This window comes from Scyliorhinus canicula, chromosome 8 (assembly GCF_902713615.1).
Source record: "Scyliorhinus canicula chromosome 8, sScyCan1.1, whole genome shotgun sequence".
In the NCBI taxonomy this organism is placed as follows: Eukaryota; Metazoa; Chordata; class Chondrichthyes; order Carcharhiniformes; family Scyliorhinidae; genus Scyliorhinus; species Scyliorhinus canicula.
The window spans coordinates 189,725,749-189,749,759 of NC_052153.1; the positions used below are offsets into that span (position 1 = coordinate 189,725,749).

A 24,011-nucleotide genomic window follows, 5' to 3' on the forward strand; every position below is an offset into this window, starting at 1 on the left:
TCATGTTGCACCTGGCGCAGATCCAGGTGCGCCGCGTGAATATCGGGAAAGGCCAAGATCAAAGTTCATGCCGTGCGCAACCTGATCCGCTCCCAATGGCGAGTTCCGGATCTCGGCCAAAAACAGCGGGAATATCACTAACCCTCATTTGCATTCATTTCAATCTCATTAAGGGGATTGAAGTCAAATGCAGCGGCCTTCCCAATGGGAAGTCAGCTCAAGGGCACTGGAGTTGCTGCCTCAGTGCTCCGGTTGGGGGTGGGCTGTATCTCTCAGAGGGGTTGGGGTTGGTCTGGGGGTTGAAACATTCTCGGTCGGGGGTCACCCCTGGGCCGGGGCGGGGGGGGGGGGGGTGGAAGAGACTTTGCATCTGAGGCCTTCAAGCCATCTTTAAATATTGTGGACACCCATAACAAGGACAATCACAGCTGTAGCCTGTCTGTCCTACCAAACACTTTCAGAACAGAGTCCTGCTGTGGTTTCTATTCTCAAATTCAATTTCACTCCCCTTTTTCCCCCAAATATATTTATTATGGTTTTAACATTTCATAACATACTTTACACAACCAGACAAGATCAAGACATGTATTTCCATGAACATTACAGCTACTGTAGTTTTAACTATTATACATCAGGTGATCATCTTGACCGACAGGGCCTGTCATACAAGGCTCAAAAGTTGAGGTCACAAGGTGATCGAGACAGGTACAGAAAGAGGTGGCTTTCATAAAAAGAACTATTATTAAGCGCTGGCTGGGAGAGGCCATGGCCCAGAGTATTTCCCCTCGGCCATATGGGCGCGAGTATTTGGCTGTGCTCCCTTGGTGGGGAGAGCCTCCCAGCCGAGCAGGGGTCTCTGGCGGACGATCAGAGAGACAAAGGAAAGGACGTTACCCCCTCTCCCCATGAAGAGCTCTGGCTGTTCTGATACTTTGATGAACACCACCAGCGGGCAAGGCTCCACCCTCACCACACGACCCTGGGCATCCAGTAACAACAGATCTGGGGCAAAACAGGAACATGTGGGTGTGGTTGGCCGGGCCTGCCTAGCGCCGTTTACATTTGTCCTCCACCTCCGGGAAGAACCCGCTCATTCTCGTCCTGGTCAAGTGAACTCTGTGCACCACCTTTAGCTGCGTTAGGCACAGCCCTGCCCACCTGGAGGTAAAGTTTACCCTGTGCAGTGCTTCTATCCAGAGTCCTTCCTCTATTTCCCTGCTTAGTTCTTCCTCCCATTTCTCCCTTGTCTCATCCAGGGATGAGAGTGTCTCCTCCAATTGTCGTCCGTAAATGTCCACACAGTTCCCGTCTCCTAGCTTGCCCACAGTCCGTAGCCTATCCAGTAGTCAGTGTGTTGGTATCTGGGGGATTGTCTTTGTTTCCTTGTGGAGGAAGTTTTTGATTTTGTTATTCTCTTTTCCTCCTTTGCGGAGGAACTTGTCCATTAGTTCCTCCAGGGTTCCTACTCTCTATTCTATGTACATGTCTCTCACTGTCAGAGTCCCTTTATCCTGTCTCCACCTTTTGAAGAGGAGTCACAGGGATTTTTGCAAGTGGGAACCCTGGTGGATATCTCGGTCACACCAAAGTGATGTCGCATTTTGTTACACATTCAAAGTGTGGCAATTACCACTCAGCTTTTTGAGTATTTGGTTGGGGCGGATTGGAATGCAGCCGTGGCCAGTGCTCGGAGGGATGTCCTTGTGCAGGAACTCTCCTCCATTCTGCTCTTGGTTCCTTGACCCACCCCCATCCCCTTTCTGCAGTGGCCGCCCAGTGGTAGAGCTGGAGGTTGGGGAGGGCCAGGCCTCCCATGTTTCTCCTTCTTTGTATGTCCGTCTTCCTGATCCTCGGGCTCTTCCCCCACCCACCACCACCCCCACCTCCACCTGGCCAAATAAATACCATGATTAGTTTATTGAAAAGGGCCTTGGGATGAAGATCGGGAGGGATAGAAAAAAGAACAAAGAAAAGTACAGCATAGGAACAGGCCCTTCGGCCCTCCAAGCCTGTGCCGACCATGCTGCCCGTCTAAACTAAAATCTTCCACACTTCCTGGGTCCGTATCCCTCTATTCCCATCCTATTCATGTATTTGTCAAGATGCCCCTTAAATATGACTATCGTCTCTGCTTCCACCACCTCCACCGGCAGCGAGTTCCAGGCACCCACTACCCTCCGTGTAAAAAACTTGTCTCGTACATCTCCTCTAAACCTTGCCCCTCACACCTTAAGCCTATGCCCCCTAGTAATTGACCCCTCTACCCTTGGAAAAAGCCTCTGACTATCCACTCTGTCTATGCCTCTCAATTTTGTAGACTTCTATCATGTCACCCCTCAACCTCTGTCGTTCCAGTGAGAACAAACCGAGTTTATTCAACCGCTCCTCATAGCTAATGCCCTCCATATCAGGCAACATCCTGGTAAATCTCTTCTGCACCCTCTCTAAAGCCTCCACATCCTTCTGCTGGTGTGGTGACCAGAATTGAACACTGTACTCCAAGTGTGGCCTAACTAAGGTTCTCTACAGCTGCAACATGACTTGCCAATTCTTATACTGTAAACAGGATCTTAACAGGAAGAGGAACCCGGGCAGCGCGTTCGTCTGCACTCTCCCTGCCAGGGGGAGCGGGAGTGAGTCCCACCTCTGCAGGTCCCTTTTGACTTGTTAGGGCAGCACCGTAGCATAGTGGTTAGCACGGTTGCTTCACAGCGCCAGGATCCCAGGTTCGATTCCTGGCTTGGGTCACTGTCTGTGCGGAGTCTGCATGTTCTCCCCGTGTCTGCGTGGGTTTCCTCCGGGTGCTCCGGTTTCCTCCCACAGTCCAAAGATGTGCAGGTTAGGTGGATTGTCAAGCTAAATTGCCCTTCGTGTCTAAAAATGTTAGTTGGGGTTGCGGGTATAGGGTGGTGTGGGGCTTAAGTAGGGTGCTCTTTCCAAGGGCCGGTGCAGACTTGATGGGTCAAATGGTCTCACTCTGCACTGTACATTCTATGTTCTAAGACTTCCTCAATCAGAATCGTCAGGTTCCATTTGTAGATCTGTGTCCAGTCATGAGCTATTTGGATCCCCAGGTATCGGAATTTGGTCTGGGCCAGTTTGCACGGCAGTCTCCACAGCTCTGCTCCTCCCCGTTGCGGTTTAAAGGGAAGATTTTGTTCTTACTCAGGATAAGTTTGCAATCTGAGAAGGTTCTAAACTCCTTCAGGAATTCCATTATTCCTTCCAAGCTGGCCAGGGAGTTTGAGATGTAGAAGAGCAGGTCATCCACATAGAGTGAGACTCTATGCTCTCGGTCTCCCCTTTGGATATCTCTCCACCTCTTTGCCACTCTGAGCGCAATCACCAATGGATCAATTGCCAGGGCAAACAGAAGCGGGGACAACGGCATCCCTGCCTTGTGCAACCGGACGTATCTAGAGCCGATGGTGTTTGTCCATAAGCTCACCATGGGAGCGCTGTACAGTGGTTTCACCCACAAGGTAAACCCTGGTCCAAATTCAAACTGTTCCAGTACCTCCGTGAGATACTTCCATTCGACCCTGTCGAAGGCCTTTTCTGCGTCTAGAGAGGTGATCACCTTCAGCAGGCGCCTGATGTTCACTTTGTATGGGGGCCATCCAGGATGGCAGTTTTCGATGCCCTTGTTCCTGCTGTCACCATGTGCGACTAACATTCTACCCCACCCCATTCTCCCCTCCCTCTACTCCCCTTTAACCCCCTGGGGCCTGTCTACCCCATTTGTCAAGAGGTGAGGTAATACAGCACAGGCTTTCAAGCAATAAATAATTCAGAGGGATTTTAACCACCCACCTTGGGTTCCGCTGGGTGGAAAGAATTAAAACCACACCCTCATAAAACAGTTGCATAGAGGGCTGTGTAAACTCAGCTATAAAATATAACCACTTGAATGAAGCAGTTGTGGGGAGTGGGGGAGTATGATAAAAATCAACAAAATCAACACTTGCAAGGAATTAATGCCAGAAGGAGAAGGAGAATTGAGAACAAAACTGGGAAACAAATCATGGAATCACAGACCAGGACAGCAAGGAAGGAAGTCTTTTGGCCCATCGAGTTTGCTGAGTGAGAAAACAGTAAAGAAAACTGCTTGGGTTTGATGCTTCAGCTAATGTCCATTTGCTCCAAACAGTGGTCCCTTGGCAGTACAATTTAAGGTTTGATGGAGTATGTGAAGTTGGGAGTGGGAGGAGGTCAAACAATGTTAATGGAAATCCATCAAGTGTTACTCAGCAATGCAGAAAAAATGATTCCCAGCTCGACATCTAAATGATAACCAGCACAGCCTGCAGCACGGTCATAAACAGCCCTCTGCTGCACTCTCACAAGACCTACCCTCACCTTGTTCACAGGTTCAGGAGCTCATACAGAGTGTAACAGGAACATTAGCATCCCTTCTGTTCTATTACAAGAAGCGCTGTAATCTATTAATGGTCCAGGAGGTTTGGGACGCAGCTTGAATGGCTATAGATTAAAGTGAGCATCAGCCCTACAGGGAGAAGGAGCCTATAAAAACCAGCGAGTAAATGTCAACTGATATTTAGGTTTGAGGGTGGTGAAGATGGGGTTTTCTGCAGAATTTGAATTTACTACAAATCAGATGAGAATAATAATTTATTACAAGTAAACACCTTTATCAAAATGACTGCAATCGAGTCATTTGAGCCTGTATTTCCTTCTGTGATTAAAGGGTGAAAATGAAATTGAGGCAGGACCTGGATTTAACCAACCAGAGCTTGTGCCTCTGCAGCATGCAACTGCTGAGAAACTGTTAATTCTGTTAAAATTATTGAAGAGATTGTGGTCAGAGATAATGAAGCTCCATCATGATTCCTTAACACTTGTCAACCATCGGTTAAGCAACTTAAACAACAGAATTACCGAAGCAGAATCTGGGGAGAATGACACAGTGTCACGTCAGAAAGCGAGTACCTAACAAATGTCTGTGCAGTGCTTTCCATGGTCACAAGATTTTCTGTAGACGGAAGCAAGCAATATGGTCAGAGTCACACGTATGACTTTGATTAGAGCCAGTTCAGTGCTGTGGCAGGGTGGAAACCTAATTGGACAAATTCAAACGCAAAGTTGTGAGAAAGATGGAAAACAATTGGGAGCCCAGGACTGTGGAAATGAAAGGCAGGAAGGAGAAAGAAAGAGCATTTCTGTGGCAAGCAGAGGGGAATCGAGCATGGATTCTTTTGAGAAAGGGAGTGATGACAGTTGTTTTGAAAGGGAGGAGAATAGTGGGAGTTGGGTCAAAGGATCAGGAGGTGGTTCGAATGAATGAAGGTACACGAGGGGAGATAGGAGAAGCTCAAAAAAGGCATACATTCAGAGCTAGAGTAGTGAGGGGAGGGTAGGGAGCTCAGGGGGTGAGAAAAGGAGGTATGACAGAGGCAACTGAATCGGTATCAATTTCTGTGATAAATAAAGCAATTTTTCATGAGATCTAGGTGTCACTGACAATGCCAACGTTTATTGCCTGCCCCTAATTGCTCTTGAGAATGTGCAGTTATTGTTGAAGGTAAAAATTGAGGGGCCAGGAGACTAGTTCAAAGACATGTTTGGTCGTGTCATAACACTGGATCAGAGCCCGAATTACAGATGGACACATTGAACTCTTAAATAAGACATGTTTGAAAAAAGGCCAAACATTCCAAAGATGGTTGAGAATATAAATTCTGTGAATGTAATTCAGTGACTTCCTAAAAGGTTCCTGTGTGGATCATACTCAGTCCTGAGAGACAGCGGAATGTCACACCCTTTTTCAGAAGGAGAAATTTCAAAGGAAGAAGCAATACAGATTGAAGTGTAATCTCCTGTGGAGATAATTGAAGATGATTATTATCTCAGCAGGAACCATATCACATTCTGTGAGTTATATTTCAGACCTTGTTTGTGTTTTTCCCCTTGCAGGAATGCACAAGAAAATGGTTTAAGCATCAACTACAACTCTGGTCTCTGTGTGCTGATCCAGGTGTTCTAGTTCCTCTGCGCCAGCGTGTGTGCTGTGGAGGTCAGAGCTAATGAATATCTTAGGCACCCATGCTCTGGCAGGTAAAAAGTCTCGCTCTCTGTTTGATTGCTGGAAGCAAGTCAAATCAGCAACGCCACAGTTGAAAGGGAACCAGGACAATTCCTTTCAGCTAACCTGCAGAATCGCTCATCTGCTGAAGTCACCGCTACCGAAATCACGGATCAGAATGACCGTGGTGTTTCGCTACCTACAACTCACGAACAAGTCAAAGACTGAATCGTATATTTTCTTTAAACTGTTATTTTTGGAGTCACTTCTCATTTCTAATCCATGCGTATGGCTGTGTTTTATTATTTTTCTCACATTTTAGTAATTAATAAATGCCCTTGTGTGGCCCAGGGAAATCTGATAACGGACAGCCAAATCAGTTGTGCTCCAGTTAAGGCTCAAATCTGTAACCCCTGGGCTAGAGAGAATTAGGATTTTAGCCATAAAATCTACAGTGCAGAAGGAGGCTACTCGGCCCATCAAGTCTGCACCGGACTCTGGAAAGAGCACCCCATTCAAGCTCATGCCCCCATCCCAGCCCCGCAACCCAGCAACCCCACCGAACCTTTTTGGATACTAAGGGCAATTTATCATGGCAAATCCATCTAACCTGCACATCTTTGGACTGTGGGGAGGACACCGGAGCACCCGGAGGAAACCCACGCAGACACGGGGAGAATGTACAGACTCCACACAGACAGTGACCCAAGCCAGGAATCGAACCTGGGACCCTGGAGCTGGGAAGTAACTATGCTAACCACTGTGCTACCATGCTGCCCACCATACAAGGGAGAAATGAATAGAATGGGAGAAAGATTTGCTGAAGATAAGGGGATTAAAGCTGGGATGAGAGACGGTTAACAGCTTCATAAGTGTCATGGCAGACGATGGTTAAAGGCGAGACAGTTGGGAATAACACACAAATATAACTGTAGTTTTAGGGTGCACATATAGAAAGTAGTTGTTATACTGACAAGTAAAACTGCAGTAAGTAAAGAGACAGAAGTGAAAATTGCGTTTCTACAAGTTATCATTGTCTAATGAGTGAGAAAATGTGTCATATGAGGAAATATCCATGGGCAGAGCACTGTGCTACTGATCTTGTGATTAACAGTTAAACATGTGTATAATCAGAACTGGCAATGTGGAATATGTCATAACCCCAGTCAGATATGAACAACTCACAATAAACAAGCTATGATAGATTTGCTTGGGAGGGGAACTTGGAAGATGGGAGCTAAGAGTTGTCGAGGGAAGAGCACTAAGCTGGCAATCATACCACACTTTTCAGATATTGCAGAATGGGACAATTCATTGCCTCTATGCTGCTGATAGGGAGACTCGCCGAGCAGCAGAACGTATCAGAAACACGCTGCCTGTGACTTTCCACATAAATGAGTGAGGCTCCTGCTGGCAGTACAGACTTGTGAAATTACATCTAATGTGCTTCATCAACACGTTAACACAGTGGCTGTGACAGATCTATGACAGTGTGTGTAGTTTGCAAGGACAGAGGTTTTGGGAGGATGTCACTATTGGAATGCAAGAGTGTAAGACGTGATTTGTTAGAGGGGGCTTTAAATTATGAAAGAATAGGACTGGGCAGATAGAAACTGACTGATTATAGTGAGTGAGGGAGGTCCAGTGCATGAGGACATGGCTATCAGATTCAATGTAAGAGATTCAAGGTATCAGTAGGAATTTTTTACATTATAGATGTTTTACCACAACAAAGGAGCTACGTTTTGTGATATTGGCGGGGCTTGGAGCTGCTGAAGGCAGGAGTGTGGGTGAGCAACCTGGCAGAATTCCCGAGGCTGGAGAAGATCAAGTTCGTTCTACGGGAAGTCGGTAGAAGGGTTCAACCAGAGGTGGAAAAAAGTAATTGATTTCTTCAAGGAGGACTGAAGGGCCAGCAAGGGGGGGGGGGGGGGGCAGCAGGTTTTGGGGGGGGGGGGGGGGGGGGGGGGAGTGGGTTTAGGGGGTTTAAAATGGAGAAGGCGGACGTGGATGGGCGTTGGTGTCAGGAGGGCTGGAGAGTTTGTTGGGTTGATGTGATGTTCTTCTTGTACATCAAGAAGTTGGTTGGTTCTTTTGACATTTTGTATATTATATTTTTGTTGAAAGCCTTGAATAAAAATATTTTTACAAAATAAAGGAGCTACATAAATGCAAGTTGTTGTTGGCCACAGAGGGTTGTGGGATGCACTTTAATAAGGGCAAGGGGCGTCCACACCAAATAAAATAAAGTTTTATTTACATACGATATTTACACTGCCCGGTAGATCCCTACTAGTTTCCTGTTCTGGTCAGTGCCTTATTGGCTGACCTTTTATACAGAAATTGTTAGAGATCCCCTGCTCCGAGCATGTCTCGTTGGCTGGCTCTTCACCCAGACGCCAGAGTTGCTACAGCGTTCGGTCCGAGCCTTGGAGATACCATGTGAGGGGTGACACCCTAAACGTTCAACCCCATCCTTTAGAACTCCTAGATGCCACATTCCGCCCTCTCCAGTGGAGCATATCGAATAAAGCAGTTCCATACTCACAAAACTTGGCTATCTTCCATAGCCGTGATACAAACTCGGTGACGGTCTCACCGGGAGACCTTTCCGCCGTATTAAACCGGTATCTTTGAACGATTACTGATGGGGTCAGTTAAAGTGTTACACCACAAGTGCCAGGACTTGGTCAAACGATTGCGTATCTGGCGTCGCCGGGTAGGTAAGACTCCGGATCACCCCGAACGTGCACGCACCGCAAGCCATCAACAGTATCACTGTCTGATGCCCATTCTCTGTGAGGTTGTTGGCCCGGAAGAAGTAATGTATCCCTTCTGCGTATTGGTTCCAGTCTTCAACATCGGCGTCAAATGCAACTAACCACCCAAACATGGAGGCATGGCAAATCAAGTAAATCCAAATCTGGGCCCAGAAAATCAAGGAGGGGGCTCAGCCGGGTTAGGTTGCAGAGTCTACAGCAAGCCAGTTCACTTCTCGTCGCCAGTTTAATAAGGACATGAGGAATCCACACCAAGTAAAATAAAGAAATGGAGTTTTATTTACACGCAATATTTACACTGCTCGGTCGATCCCTACCAGGTTCCTCTTCTGCTCAGTGCCTTACTGGCCGCCTTTTATACAGAGGTTGATAGAGATACCCCGCCCCTAGCGGGGGAGCTCGTACTCTGCAAGGACCACACAGAAGATAATCATCCCCACCCATCGGCCCCATGTGAGGGCTTATTTAGTAGTGTCAATTGCTACCAAAGATAGTGATTGACACTGAGACCATGTAACATTGGGGAACAGGTAGGATAGGCGATTGAAGACAAATGTGGATAAGGGGATGTGGAAACAGGACAGGCACCTGAAATCAGATGTGATGGATAAACTCCAATACAGATTGCTCAGACTGAATAGCTTGTTTCCACTTTGTAGTTTCTATATAATTCTATGTAATGGCAAGGCAGTATCCCAGACTGATAAGTGTGTCTAACTACTCATTATATACCATTGCTGTTTTCACACATCAATATTCGAACCAAATGTATACAGCACCACTTACCTCCCATCATGCCCACTTAAAGCAGCCAATTTCACTCTCTGTGGATGGAATAGTTAGCGATATTTAGAAATAAGTAAGGATGATTCACAGGGAATTGCTGGGGATATGACAGTATTAATGCTCAGTCTTTATCTGAATGATCTGTGCTAAAATATATTTATAGCTATTGGTTTATTTTTTCAGAAACATGCGATATATTTGAATGAGCTTAACTCTTCCTCACATTACCCGGGTCACTAGTCTAGAACAGGAGCTGAAAAACTGTTTGCCACGATATTAGCATTAAAATGGCAGACAAATTAATTCAAGTGCCAATATCACACGATACAATGCTTTGGAACAACCAGACATGGAGCACAGCACTGCAGTATTAATAAGGACATGGGAATCCACACCGAGTAAAATAAAGAAACCTAGTTTAATTTACAACACGATATATACACTGGCTGGTAGAACCCTACTGGGTTCCTGTTCTGGTCAGTGCCTTACTGACTGACCTTTTATACAAAGTTTAATAGAGATCCCCCGCCCTTCCGGGCTATTGCAACAGTGACCTTGAGTTTAATTTTAATAAGGTTCTGAGCTGCAGATTTGTAATTCAGAGGCCTGCAGGAAAAGATAGAGATCTCGATTCTCCATTTCAGCGGCTAAGTGCCGAGAATTCACGGGTGCTTTACGTCGCCAAAATCGACGCCGATCCCTCACCGATTCCGGGACTGGTGAGAGGATAACAGCAGCACCAGGTAAAACTCCTGGTTCCCACGCCGAAAACGGGTGGCGAATGGCCCGGTTCCTGGCCGCACATGTGCACGCCGACAACCAGCCACGGTCGCGCCGCACAACATGGCGCCATCCGTGCACAGACCCGACCCGCTATCCACAACTCCACAGGCCACCCCCTGGCCAACCCCTAGCAGTCCTCCCAGCCCTCGCGTAAGCCTCCCCGCCCCGACCAGCGGCACAGATTACAGCTGAATGTGGTGACGCTGGACACAGTTCGCAGACGAAACACCGGGTTCCCGGCCGCTGAGACCACATGTCATCCGCGCGGTCGGGCATTCGGCCCATCAGGGATGGAGCTACGTGGGAGGGCCTGCCATTGACGTAGCAACGCCATTGCAGCGCCGTATGATGCGCAACGCGATTATGCCACTACTGAGGAGGTGGAGCATGGCTGACCGGTGTCAAACTGCGCAGCCCCAATTTGGGCGTCGAAATGGATTCTCTGTCCGATCGCCGATTACAATAGCAGAGTCAGACAACGGAGAATCCCGCCCAATGAATTCCAATTGAACTCTTCATGTTCAAAGTTTCTATCTATGGTGTTAACCCATCAGAGGACAGAAGGATGTCAAAAATGGCCCAGATTTGGTGGTAATAAAAACATTAAAGCAGCCAGCACTCACTGCTATGATGTACTGAGTGAATCAGCCACAAATTTCAACACTTGCAAAATCTTTACAAATAAAAATGGTCACAGCTGCCAGACTGCCAATGTGAAGAGGGAACCATGCTGGAATGGACCGTGACCTCAGTTATGGTCATCGTCCGGCCTTAGCATCTGCGTTGTTTCCCCTGAGAATTTCTGAGCCCACTCACTTCCAGTTCCACTCCCATCAGGCTTTGGAAATTTGGTCCTGTGTTCCTCAGGAAGGTTTCTTCGATCTGTTCTCACTAGAACGACGGAGGTTGAGGGGCGACCTGATAGAGGGCTACAAAATTATGAGGGGCATAGATAGAGTGGATAGTCAGAGGCTTTTTCCCAGGGTAGAGGGGTCAATTACTAGAGGGCATAGGTTTAAGGTGCGAGGGGCAAGGTTTAGAGGAGATGTATGAGGCAAGTTTTTTTACACAGAGGGTAGTGGGTGCCTGGAACTCGCTGCCGGAGGAGGTGGTGGAAGCAGGAACGATAGTGACATTTAAGGGGCATCTTGACAAATACATGAATAGGATGGGAATAGAGGGATACGGACCCAGGAAGTGTAGAAGATTTTAGTTTAGACGGGCAGCATGGTCGGCACAGGCTTGGAGGGCCGAAGGGCCTGTTCCTGTGCTGTACTTTTCTTTGTTCTTTGTTCTGCTTGGTTGAAGAGACATGAATTGCTTGCTCCATGATCCCCTGTCATGAGCTGAGCAAGGAAATGGACCTCCAGTAACGGTAAATCGGTGCCAAAAGTCAATGCAAATTCTGTGGGCAATTATAAGTGCAATGAAAGGCAATGTGCCTCTTAAAAAATAGTGTCCAAAAATTGCCCTTCGTGTTGGGAGGGTTACTGGGTTATGGGGATAGGGTGAGGGCTTGGGTAGGGTGCTCTCTCCAAGAGCCAGTGCAGAGTCGATGGGCCAAATGGCCTCCTTCTGCAGTGTAAATTCTATGATAAATGCCCTTTGAAATGGCCTTCCCAACTACTCAGTTCAAGGGCAATTGGGGATGGGCAATAAATGCTGGCCCAGCCAGCGATGCCCACATCTCACGAATGAATTTAAAACTGCTGACTGCAAAATCTGGGCAATTAAACCCCCGTGTTACTTTAAAAAGATTTACAAAAAAAATTTAAGTAATTTCTGACATGTAACATACTTTCCTTGTGTATCAAGTGAAAGCAATCCTTTATTTGCTGAACCATAATGTATCTCACCGTATTTCTGTTTCCCCCATTTAATGTATGGGATCTTTAAAGTATCGATCCTTTGGCTCCCCTGATGGCTTTGTTGGTTGAAATTGGTAAATGGTAAATCACTGAGTGTCTTTAAAACAGAGTTAGATAGGTTTTTCATCAATAAGGGGATTAGGGGTTATGGGGAGAAGGCAGAAGAATGGGGATGAGAAAAATATTAGCCATGATTGAATGGCAGAGCAGACTCGATGGGCTGAGTGGCCTAATTATGCTCCTATGTCTTCTGGTCTTAAATGCCTTTTCCAATACAAAGCATTGCAATCTAGTGGGGGAAATCACCTGAGAAATTATAAGTTCACGGTGTTCATTTTTTAGACATCACACGTTAGCCCTCTTGAATATCTCAATTAGGAGCCAAATGTCTTTTGAAGAATCACTTCCAGAAATCAGTTCCCTTTGAGCATAACAGACTTTGGGTCTAAAGATTTTCAAGGCCCCATGATTAACAATGAGAAGTGTTGCAATCGTTTTCCCACCCTGGGTCACTGGTAGCCAATGGGATGAGATACCTGTGGAAATGTGACCAGCATGGCAGCTTTTCCCAAATTGGCTGATGAAGCTGGAAGATCCATTTACAGTGATCTTCAACTCTCCAGATTCAGGAGTCCATTAATTGGCACTGAAAACACGCTCAGCTGAATCTTTACCCCAGTGAATCTATTTGAAGAATACCTTGAATGATTGAAACAAGGAACATTGGGTTCAATGCCTGGTCAGCAGATCTCATTGAGACTCTGGTAAGCATTATTGCAATTGATATAATTGCCAATGAGGTAAGGAGGGCAAATTCTCATTGATTGCTGTTCTTCACTAACCATTGATGGGAATGAGAGTGTGAGGATGTTGGTTGATGACCAATACGTTGCCTGCACTTGCCATTTGGATTGACCTATAGTGAGATGGTGTAGCATGGATTGTATCGATGGAACCACACACCAGCAATCAGTCATGCATTCAGCAAGAGAAAGAAAACAAAAGTGTCCAAACCTCTGCCCTGTGGCGATTTCTCTTTTTAAGTATTTCCAGCATTTGCTGCTCTTTGGAAGGCTCATAGGTACTTCTGGGAACCTGAATTACAAAAGAGAAAAAACAATGAGACTAACAGCACATCTTCCAAAAACATCAGTGAAATTATAAAACACATCTATTGTGCCATTTGAAATGCATTACATAATGGGCATGATTGAACAAAAAAAAGAGTCCTGTTTTGGGCAGGTTTAGCGGGGTTGTTCCCAGTGTTTGTAGCGGGACCAACCCTGGCTAGCAGTGCCACCTGGGCACCCTGGCAATGCCAGGCTGGCACTCAGGTGACACTGCCAGTGTGCCCAGGTGACTGCCAGTGTGCCAGGCTGGCAATGCTACAGTGCCCAGGTGGCATCGGCAGTGTCAAGGTGTCACCACACCCAGAGGACAACCACCCGGAGGCCGCCTGTTGCTCTATTTATTTATCTCGGTGAACCACAAGCCTTTCCCTTATATCGATCAAATGACCACACAACCAGTTAGTTAGTTCAAAAGATGGTTTATTTACATACACAAGAGTTATCTCAACATGCAAACACAATATCTACTACACCCATCAGCGACAATAACCTTTACTTGACTTCAGGGCGACCGGCACTGTGCAAATGGATAAGGCCTTTATCTGGATTTCACTTGGCTGGTTTGAAGAAAGTGGCTCTGTCTCTGCTGGGCTCATCCATCAGGTAGCGATCGTTGGTGTTGAACCTAGCTGGCTGTTCCTGCTGCAATTGAATAGGCACAGGCCGGATTCAAGAGAGACAGAACACATGGCTGTGTCCTCTTTTAACCCTCTGAGATCTTGCGCTCTTTGGGGCGGTCCTTAACCTTGGACCCAATAGTTCGACAGGGCTCTGATCACTCTCTTCGATTTCGGCCAATAAAGGGGCGGGTGCCTTGGTGGCTGGGCGGATCCTTACCGGTGATTGACCTTGGCAGTTGTGCTTTCTAAAGTGGGAACATCTTCTCTACAACTAAGATTATGAAGGGGCTGAATTCATCTCAAGGGGTAGCAAGAGTCAGGAGACATCCTGGCTCGGCTGCCCGCCTCATTGAGGGGGGCGGGGGGAGGCCGGGAGGGGGGGGGGGGGGGGGGTGCCTGGAATGATGGGATTTACATTGTGGGGGTGGGGCGGTCATTTGCTGGAATCAGGTCTGTCAGGCTGGGAAAATCTTCAGAGGCAGCCACAGGGGCTTCTGGGTGCCAAGGTGGGCTGTTAAAAGACCTGCCACTGTGCTGTGGGACTTTGTCCCAGTTATAATTGTTGTGATCCCACTTGGTGTTATTAATGGATGGGGAGATCCCGGAATGGAACCCTGGCTCAGAAGATCGTAACTTTTTTTTAGAAAAAGTGGAGGAAACAGAGTCACAGGACTGCCAACTCGTTTTTTAAAATCAAGAAAATGTTTTTAATTTTGAGTTTGAATATAATACAATACTCTTTCATTTCCCCTTACCTTCACAAATGTACACATATTTAAAGGATAACACCCCATTCTGAAGCCAAATGACCAACACCTCTCAATCGATCTTCCTTGGATCACTTCCCAAATCCCCCACCCCCGATGATTGTCACATGAGTGTTTCCAAGCTCCACTCTTAAAAGACATGCTTTAAACTCTTCTTTCAAACAATGTTTTCCAGCAGCTGTTTTCATCAATACTCCATCTTCAGGTGTTCCAACTACCCTTTCAAACAAAGCTTCCTCTCCACTGTTAACAAGGATCCGCCTCCAGCGTGATTTCAAACTCTCCTTTTCGGATTCCTTTGTCTTGAATGCTTTTTCACAAACTCCGAGATCCAAACACCGATTGCACCACAATTATTTCAATTAATGCAACACAAACTGTAGTAAGATAGCAACATTAGAACTACTTCAGATATCTTTCTGGCTTCCAACTGGCCAATTCCTTTTCATCTGTCTGGTCTGTCAACCAAGCAATGGTTTTCCCTAGGACTCAAGTGTTTTAGTCTTCAAATGGATGACTGGGGTTACAACCAAGAATACATAATAAGATTTGGCTGAGGGCCCATAAATCCATTGAAGCACCTGAGCGTCGAGAGAAAACATTGCCTGATCTGACAGCTTTGGCTCTCTGATCTATGCTGACAATTTCTTTTATACAAGGTAAATAGACTCATGTGCTTGAAGTTTCTGCTATTTATACTTGAAAAGGTCTGGATGATTGACACTTTTGTTGGCCCGCAAGTATTTTTTTAAAGGAAGTGGAAAGTTATCAATGAATAACTTTTTTTCTAAAAAGAGTTTTTCTGACATATTCTACTCTCACTATAGCATTTATTGGTTCCACACAGTATATAGTGGGTGAATGGGCATGGGAATGTCAGAGCCTGACATGGGGGCATGAGAAGCCATGGCAAGTGGGTGGGGGAATCCCATAGATTGGGGATATGAAAAGCCACGGCAGGTTGGATGAGTTGGAATCACCTCTTGCCAAGAGGATGAGCTTTTGAATGCACTTTTCGCAAGGTTCCCTCATGAAGGCTATGATGAAATCTCTGAGGTACCATGAACCATGAGTCTTTGAAAACCTGGCCTAATCTATGAAAATTGTGGTGGACTAGGACATGCCTACCCCCACAATGGAACTGACCAGGTCGGATTTCAGGATGTGGGCTTGCGGCATGAACCAGCAGGGATCCTTAAAAGACACTGGTGAAAATCAGAAACCTGAGAATGAGCTCAGAAATCCCGGAATCGGGTCCCAGTCACAATTTTTAGAGATCCGTGGAGTCTCAACAATTCCGTGAAATTCCAGCCCTCAGTTTTTGACTTAGTGTTGGGACCATATGGTCTCGGAAACTCTGCCACGTGAGTAGTGGGTGTTCCAGGGGAATTTTGAGGTGACCAGCCAATGGGAAACGATCCCTCCAGACTGATATCCAATGAGATGCAGAAGGAGGGAGGAGGAGCAAGAAGCCCGAATGAGGGCTGAGTTTTTAAAGGGATGTCAGAAGCAAACACAGAATCGTGGATTTTCGACTGAAAGTTTTCAGAGGCAAAGGGAGACGCAAGATATATTCCAGATAGGAAAGAGCAGATGCATGATTCACTGATGTGGCACTTGAGGTCATGTAGGAATCAGTCAGGGCGCAGAGTTAGGTCTTTCCTGAGGATTGTGGGAGGAGGCCAGCCCACCTCACCAAGTAGACTTGGGTGGAATTTGCAGAGGAGTTGAACAGCTGAATGCAGTGTGGAGGATGTGGATCCCGCAGAGCAAATATTTCAAATACTTCTTGAAAATTGACACGGTGGATGCCATCTAATTTTCAGTGGACATCCAGCACTCTCTTCTCAATAACTTTCTCCAGCATATTAATTAATGTCACCATCGTCCCAGATTACAGTCGGCTGTTTTCCCCTTTGAGGGGGAGAGCTGACTGGTGGTGATTTAAACTGAGGATCACCACACCTCAGGAGAGGGGCAAGTTTGAGAACATGAATTGAACCCGCTCTGTTGGAAAGTGAAGTAGTTTATTCGGAGACCAGGGGGCTGAATCTTAATAAAGGAAACTATGAAGATATGAGGCGTGAGTTGGCCTTGAAAGATTGGGGAGAATTACTGTCGATAAACAATGGCAAACATTCAAGGAACACATGGGGGAACTGCAGCAACTGTTCATTCTTGTCTGGTACAAAAGCAAAATGGGTATGAGGGCTAATCCATGGCTTACAAAGGAAATTATAAATAGTATCTGATCCAAGGATAAATCATACAGATTGGCCAAGAAAAATAAAGGTCTGAGGATTGGGAGCATTTTAGAATTCAGCAAAGAAGGACCAAGGGATTGATCAAGGAGGAGAAAATACAGTACAAAATTAAGCTTGCAGGGAACATAAAGACTGACACTAAGAGTTTCTATAGATGTGTGAAGAGAAAGAGATCGGCAAAGACAAATGTAGGCCCCCTACAGACAGAAACAGGAGAATGCATAATAAGGGACAAGGAAATGGCTGAGCAACTGAATACACACGTTGGCTCTGTCTTCACAAAAGAGAACACAAATCAGATACCAGAAATGTTGGAGAATGAAAGGTTTAGTGAGAGGAAAAAACTGAGGAAGATCAATATTAGTAGAGAAATGGTGCTGGGAAAATTGATGGAATTGAAGGCGGATAAATCCCCAGGGCTTGATAATCTGCATCCCAGAGTGCTTACGGAAGTGGCTCTGGAAATAGTGGATGCATTGGTGGTCATCTTCTGGGATTCTATAGACTCTGGAACATTCCCTGTAGATTGGAGGGTAGCTAATGTCACTCCGATATTCAAAAAGGGAGGTAGAGAGAATGCAGGGAATTATAGACCCGTAAGCCTAACATCGGTAGTGGGGAAAATGCTTGAATCCATTATCAAGGACTGTACAGCGGAACATTTAGAAAGCAGTGGCAGGATCAATCAGAGTCAGCATGGATTTATGAAGGGGAAATCATGCTTGACAAATCTGTTGGAATTCTTTGAAGATGTAACCAATTCAGTAGACAAAAGGGAGCCAGTCGATGTGGTATATTTGGACTTTCAGAAGGCGTCTGACAAAGTCCCGCAGAAGAGATTATTGTGCAAAATTAAAGCGCATGATATTGGGGTAAGGGTAATGAGGTGGATCGAAAACTGGTTGGCAGAGAGGAAACAAGAGGAATTAATGGGTCCTTTTCAAATTGAGAGGCAGTAACTAGTGGGGTGCCACAAGGGACCCCAGCTATTCACAATATATATTAATGATTTGGATGAAGGAACAAAATGTAACATCACAAAGTTTGCAGATGATACCCAAGTTGGGTGGGAGGGTGAACTGTGACGATGATGCAGAAATCCTACAGCATGATCTGGACAGGTTGGGCGAGTGGACAAGTCAATGGTGTAGCCATCCAAGATGGCCACCTGCAAAGGGCCATGGGAATTATGGTCAACCCAGGACTCAGACAGATACACAGTCTATGTGTATCTAAAACACAGGTAACCAGACCTGATCGAAACCCCCGCTCGTTTGAATTTTAATGGCCTATTTTCCCAAGACAATAGAATTCCAATCAAGCAACCGGTACAGCCACAGACTGATCGGCGCCACTCTCCTTCCTCAGAAAGCACAACTGGCAATGACCGCTAAGGACCCACCCAGCTACCAAGGCACCCGTCCCTTTATTGGCCGAAATCGAAGAGAGTGATCAGAGCCCTGTTGAACTATTGGGTCCAAGGTTAAGGACCTCCCCAAAGAGCGCAAAATCCCAGAGGGATAAAAGAGGACACAGCCATGTGTTCTGTCTCTTTTGGATCCGGCTTGTGCTAACCCAATTGTAGCAGTAACAGCCAGCTAAGTTCAAGACCAACGCTCGCTACCTGACGGATGAGCCCAGCAGAGACAGATTACCTACCTGAATGGTTGTAAATTGGGAGAGGGGAGTGTGCAGTGGGACCTGGGTGTCCTTGTGTACCAGTCGCTGAAGGTAAGCATGCAGGTGCAGCAGGCGGTAAAGAAGGCTAATGGTATGTTGGCCTTCATTGCATGAGGTTTCGAGTACGAAAGCAGGGATGTGTTGCTGCAATTATTCAGGGCCTTGGTGAGGCCACACCTAGAATACTGTGTGCAGTTTTGGTCTCCTTTTCTGAGGAAGGATGTTCTTGCTCTCGAGGGAGCGCAGCGAAGGTTTACCAGACTGATTCCAGGGATGGCGGGACTGTCATATGAGGAGAGATTGACTAGGTTGGGATTGTTCTCGCTGGACTTCAGAAGAATGAGGGGGGAACTCATAGAGACGTATAAAATTCGAACCCATGGGTTTAATTCGGGGTAGGTGCAGGGAAGATGTTCCCAATGGTGGGTGTGTCCAGAACCAGGGGTCACAGTCTGAGGATTCAGGGTAAACCATTTCGGACAGAGATGAGGAGACATTTCTTCACACAAAGAGTGGTGAGCCTGTGGAATTTATTACCACGGGAAGTAGTTGATGCTAAAACATTGAATATATTCAAGAGGCGGCTGGATATAGCACTTAAGGAAAATGGGATCAAAGGCTATGGGGAGAAAGCAGGATTAGGCTATTGAGTTGGATGATCAGCCATGATTGTGATGAATGGCAGAGCAGGCTCGAAGGGCCAAAAGGCCTCCTCCTGCTCCTATCTTCGATGTATCTATGTTTCTATGTATTACACTTACTTTTCTTATCCTCAATTAGTCAGTATACATAGAACAGTACAGCACAGAACAGGCCCTTCGGCCCTCAATGTTGTGCTGAGCCATGATCACCCTACTCAAACCCACGTATCCACCCTATACCCATAACCCAACAACCCCCCCCTTAACCTTACTTTTATTAGGACACTACGGGCAATTTAGCATGGCCAATCCACCTAACCCGCACATCTTTGGACTGTGGGAGGAAACCGGAGCACCCGGAGGAAACCCACGCACACAGGGGGAGGACGTGCAGACTCCACACAGACAGTGACCCAGCCGGGAATCGAACCTGGGACCCTGGAGCTGTGAAGCATTTATGCTAACCACCATGCTACCCTGCTGCCCCCTGTCCCCCAGGGACACTGCCATTGTCCCTTTAATCTCATGGGTTTAATTTGGTCCATAAGTAGACTTGTGCCTCCAACACAATAAACCAAGAACAGAAATAACACAGGTGTCACACTGGTGCCATATCTGGGATCTTGGGACTTGGTCGCCACATGAGACTAAATATGGCTACTTCCTGTATCTTTGTGCACTGATACACCACAGAAGTTGAATACAGTTTATCTAACTTGGATGTCACCGTCTGTGCGGAGTCTGGACATTCTTCCCGTGTCTGCGTGGGTTTCCTCCCACAAGTCGTGCTTTTTAGATGAATTGGACATTCTGAATTTTCCCTCAGTGCAACCAAAGAGGCGCCAGAGTGTGGCGACTAGAGGATTTTCACAGTAACTTCATTGCAGTGTTTGTGTAACCGTACTTGTGACACTAATAAAGATTATTATTATTATTAAAGAGCATCGAAGTGGCAAGCTACCTGGAGTGGCCCAACTGTTTATTGTTATGGTTGAGCCATTGTCATGAATCAATAGCTTAGAGATCAATGCGGGGGCAATCTATTCAAGGCCTTGTGAGGTTAGGATTGCAACCTGTGAGGAGGAAGCAGTTCATAGTGTCATCCAAAACGAATGTCACAGCTTTAGCATACAGCAAAGTCATAAGTGAGTTTGGAACAAGATCATTGAGCTCACTCCTTCCACGGTTTATGCCTGTTTACCTGAACCACAGACACTCTCAACCCCATGCACAGTATCTGCAGCATACGTGGATTTTCCATGTCACACTGGTTTCTTGCAAATGTTTATGTTAAATTCATTGTAATAAATTGCTCCTTTCGCTGTTTTAGCACAGTTGTTATCCGTGACGCCCCCTACTCATTGTTCCTTCATCCAATGTGCTCCCAGGTAATTCTATTTGATTTATCAAAAAGGTAAAATCTGCAGGCCTCCAGGGAAAGAGCAGGGGAATGGGGCTAAATGAAATAGCTTTTTCAAATAGCTGGCAATGACAAGATGAATCAAGTAGCTTCTTCTGTGCTGTGTGATTCTCTGGTTTTAACTGCACGGCTTAGATCCAGAAGAACGTACGTTTTCCTTCTTGTTCTATTTTGCTCTTTTGTTTCCCTACTGCATTCTTCTTCCAGCACACTTAGAGATTCCAGCGGGAGACTGAAGTTGGGCTGCTCGTCGTGGTTGTCAGTGCCGCTCCTGGTTCTCCCAATAGATCTGTGCAATCCTGCTCGTGCTTTTCAGTGATGGATCAGTGCCTCACAGTGCCCACAATTAATGGACCTTAGAGAATACGGACAGGACTCCCGATGCATGGCATCCTATGTTGCCTCAACAAGTCACTTATGCTCAGCCATGCTACTTGCACCACGGAAATCTAACACACTGATTGCAAACATAATTTTTTAATAAATTTTTGAATTTTGTTATGATGAACCAAAAAAAAACATACTTCACGAAGCATTTGAGTCATGTAAGAGAGTTGTTTACTTGAATTGATTATCGCCAGGAAATTGCCTTGCTGCCAGGGGGTGCTGACAAGAACGCAAATTTCTCAGTATTATTGACTTACAAGAACCTTGTTTACAAAGCAGCAAAGGGCACAGGTGCACAAAGAGCAATTATAGTAAGATAATAAAGAAAAACTTGGACTTACATAGCACCTTTCACCATCTTAGGATGTCTCAAAGGGTTTTACAGCCAATCAAATCCTTTTTAGGTGTCGTCACTCTTGCAATAACAGGTGAAGATTAAGGTAGGCTTGACTTTTAATCGTGCTTCTTTCAATAAAATTTCCACTGACCAAACCGTAAGCATTAACTTTCTTCTAACCTTGCTTGAGAATAATAATCTTTATTGTCACAAGTAGGCTTACATTGATACTGCAATGAAGTTACTGTGAAAAGCCCTGAGTCGCCACATTCCGGCGCCTGTTCGGGTACACAGAGGGTGAATTTAGAATGTCCAAATTACCTAACGTCTTTCGGGACTTTTGGGAGGAAACCGGAGCACCAGGAGGAAACCCACGCAGACACAGGGAGAACGTGCAGACTCCACACAGACAGTGACCCAAGCCGGGAATCGCACTTCAATCGTCACTTCGGGGTTAGTTTGCCTACTTTGTATCAGGCAGTGCTTATGATAGTCAGCATCAGGCTTCGCAGGCAGCACCATTTCACTTTCAGCGAGTTGTCATAGGCACGTCTTTAGCTGCCAGACCAGCAGTGAGGCAGTGGTGGATTTTAATGGGCTGCAGGGCTTGGGCTGTACTCTAGAGGATGGAGTGGGGTCATGGGCCTCTGTCCAACTCAGTCAGGGAAGGCATCTGCAACCTCCAGATGGAGAAAAGACATTGAGGGGGTAAACAAGGGTGTGGGTGGGTATGTGTATATGTGTAAATTGCAGTATACATAATCATCGATGGCTTGGGATATTTTACTACAGAATTCCTTATCTGCAAGGAGGGCTCCATCTAGCCTCCATGGGGGCGTTGGGCCCATCCGTTCTCCAACCTCACGTCCAAGTAATGTGCCCCCCCCCCCCCCCCCCCCCCCCCCGCATCATAAGTCTGTGGGTGTCCAGGTCCGGGATTTCAGCCATTCTTTTCTTGACAAACTCTGCGACGTCCCAGTTCAGGATGTACATATTTACCCAGTCTACTGGGTCCCCTTCCAGGGTCCCTCTGACCATCACGTATCCCCCCAACCCCACCCGGCCGGGTCCGTCACCGTGCTTGTCGCCACGACTGACAAAGTCATAGACCATAGAACATACAGTGCAGAAAGAGGCCATTCGAACCATCGAGCCTGCACCGATCCACTTAAGCCCTCATTTCCACCCTATCCCTGTAACCCAAGAACCCCTCCTAACCTTTTCTTTTTGGGGGTCACTAAGGGCAATTTATCATGGCAAATCCACCTATCCTGCACGTATTTGGACTTTGGGGGAAACAGGAGCACCCAGAGGAAACCCATGCAGACACGGGGAGAACGTGCAGACTCTGCACAGTCAGTGACCCAGTGGGGAATCGAACCTGGGACCCTGGAGCTGTGAAACAACAGTGATATCCACTTGTGCTACCGTGCTGCCCCAAATGTCCTGTTGATTAGTATGGCCCCCGCCTTGTTCTCGTGTTGAAACATAAATTAAACATTTGCCCCATCCAGCTCTTCCTTACCCACTGTCGGTCCCTCTCTCTTAAGTGTGTTTCCTGTAGGAAGGCTACGTCCACCCTCCAACTTTTGAGATGGGCGAGTACTCTGAATCTCTTCATTGGCCCATTGAGGCCACTCCATATTACTATCCGGCTGGGCCAACCCCCTCCTTCCTGTGGGGTCAACCATACTCACCTTGTAGGCCCGACCCTGTCCATTCGGGTCTGCCCTCGCTCACGGGACATTCAAAGTGGCCACTGACTAATTCCTCTTTTTCACCATATGTTGTCTGCTGTAACCAGTGCTTTATCCCTCCCGGGGGACTGCCTCTGTTTCTCCCCCTGCCCTTGTACTCACCCTCATGGTCCCCCCTTGGCCTTCCCCCCCTTCTCTGCAATCCTAGACACCCTCTTTTTGCCCTTTGTTTTCCCTGAATTTCAGTCTTTCCCCTCCCTTCTGCCAGACATTACCTCCCTCTTGGGAGGCGCACCGCAGCCTCTTCCTTCGCTGTACTCCCGTACACCAGCTTACTCACTAGGGTAGCTGCTCCCCCATTAGCCAGGTTCCCCTCTTTAACCCCCTGCTTATTTCCCTGCCCTGTCTCAGCTTTCTCTGCGTCTTCGCCTGTGTTCGTTTTGCTGGACAAATTTGTTGGCATTCTCCGGGGCATCGAAATAATGTTCCTTCCCTTGTACGTAACCCATAGCTTGGCAGGGTAGAGCATGCCAAACTGCACCCCACTTTTGTACAGAGCGTATTTGGCACTGTTAAATTCGGCCCCACGCTTGGTCGGGTCGGCCCCAATGTCTTCGTACAAGCGGATGGAATGTCCTTTCCACTTGCACCCTCTTCATAGAAGACAGAGAGTAGCAATGGAAGGATACTTTTCTAATTGGAGGGCTGTGACTCATGGTGTTCCGCAGGGATCAGTGCTGGGACCTTTGCTGTTCACAGTAAATATAAATGATTTGGAAGAAAATGTAACTGGTCTGATTAGTAAGTT

At 46.7% G+C, this 24,011-nt stretch overlaps 1 protein-coding gene across 2 annotated transcripts in view; it reads right to left on the reverse strand.

Moving 5' to 3' along the window:
- Nucleotides 1-24,011, reverse strand: part of cfap99 (cilia and flagella associated protein 99) — a 252,550-nt gene that overhangs the window by 106,482 nt on the left and 122,057 nt on the right. For both annotated transcript variants that reach the window (XM_038805891.1, XM_038805892.1), the window contains one exon: nucleotides 13,275-13,355. In XM_038805891.1, the coding sequence (XP_038661819.1) occupies nucleotides 13,275-13,355 (81 nt within the window). The remainder of the gene's footprint in view (nucleotides 1-13,274; nucleotides 13,356-24,011) is intronic.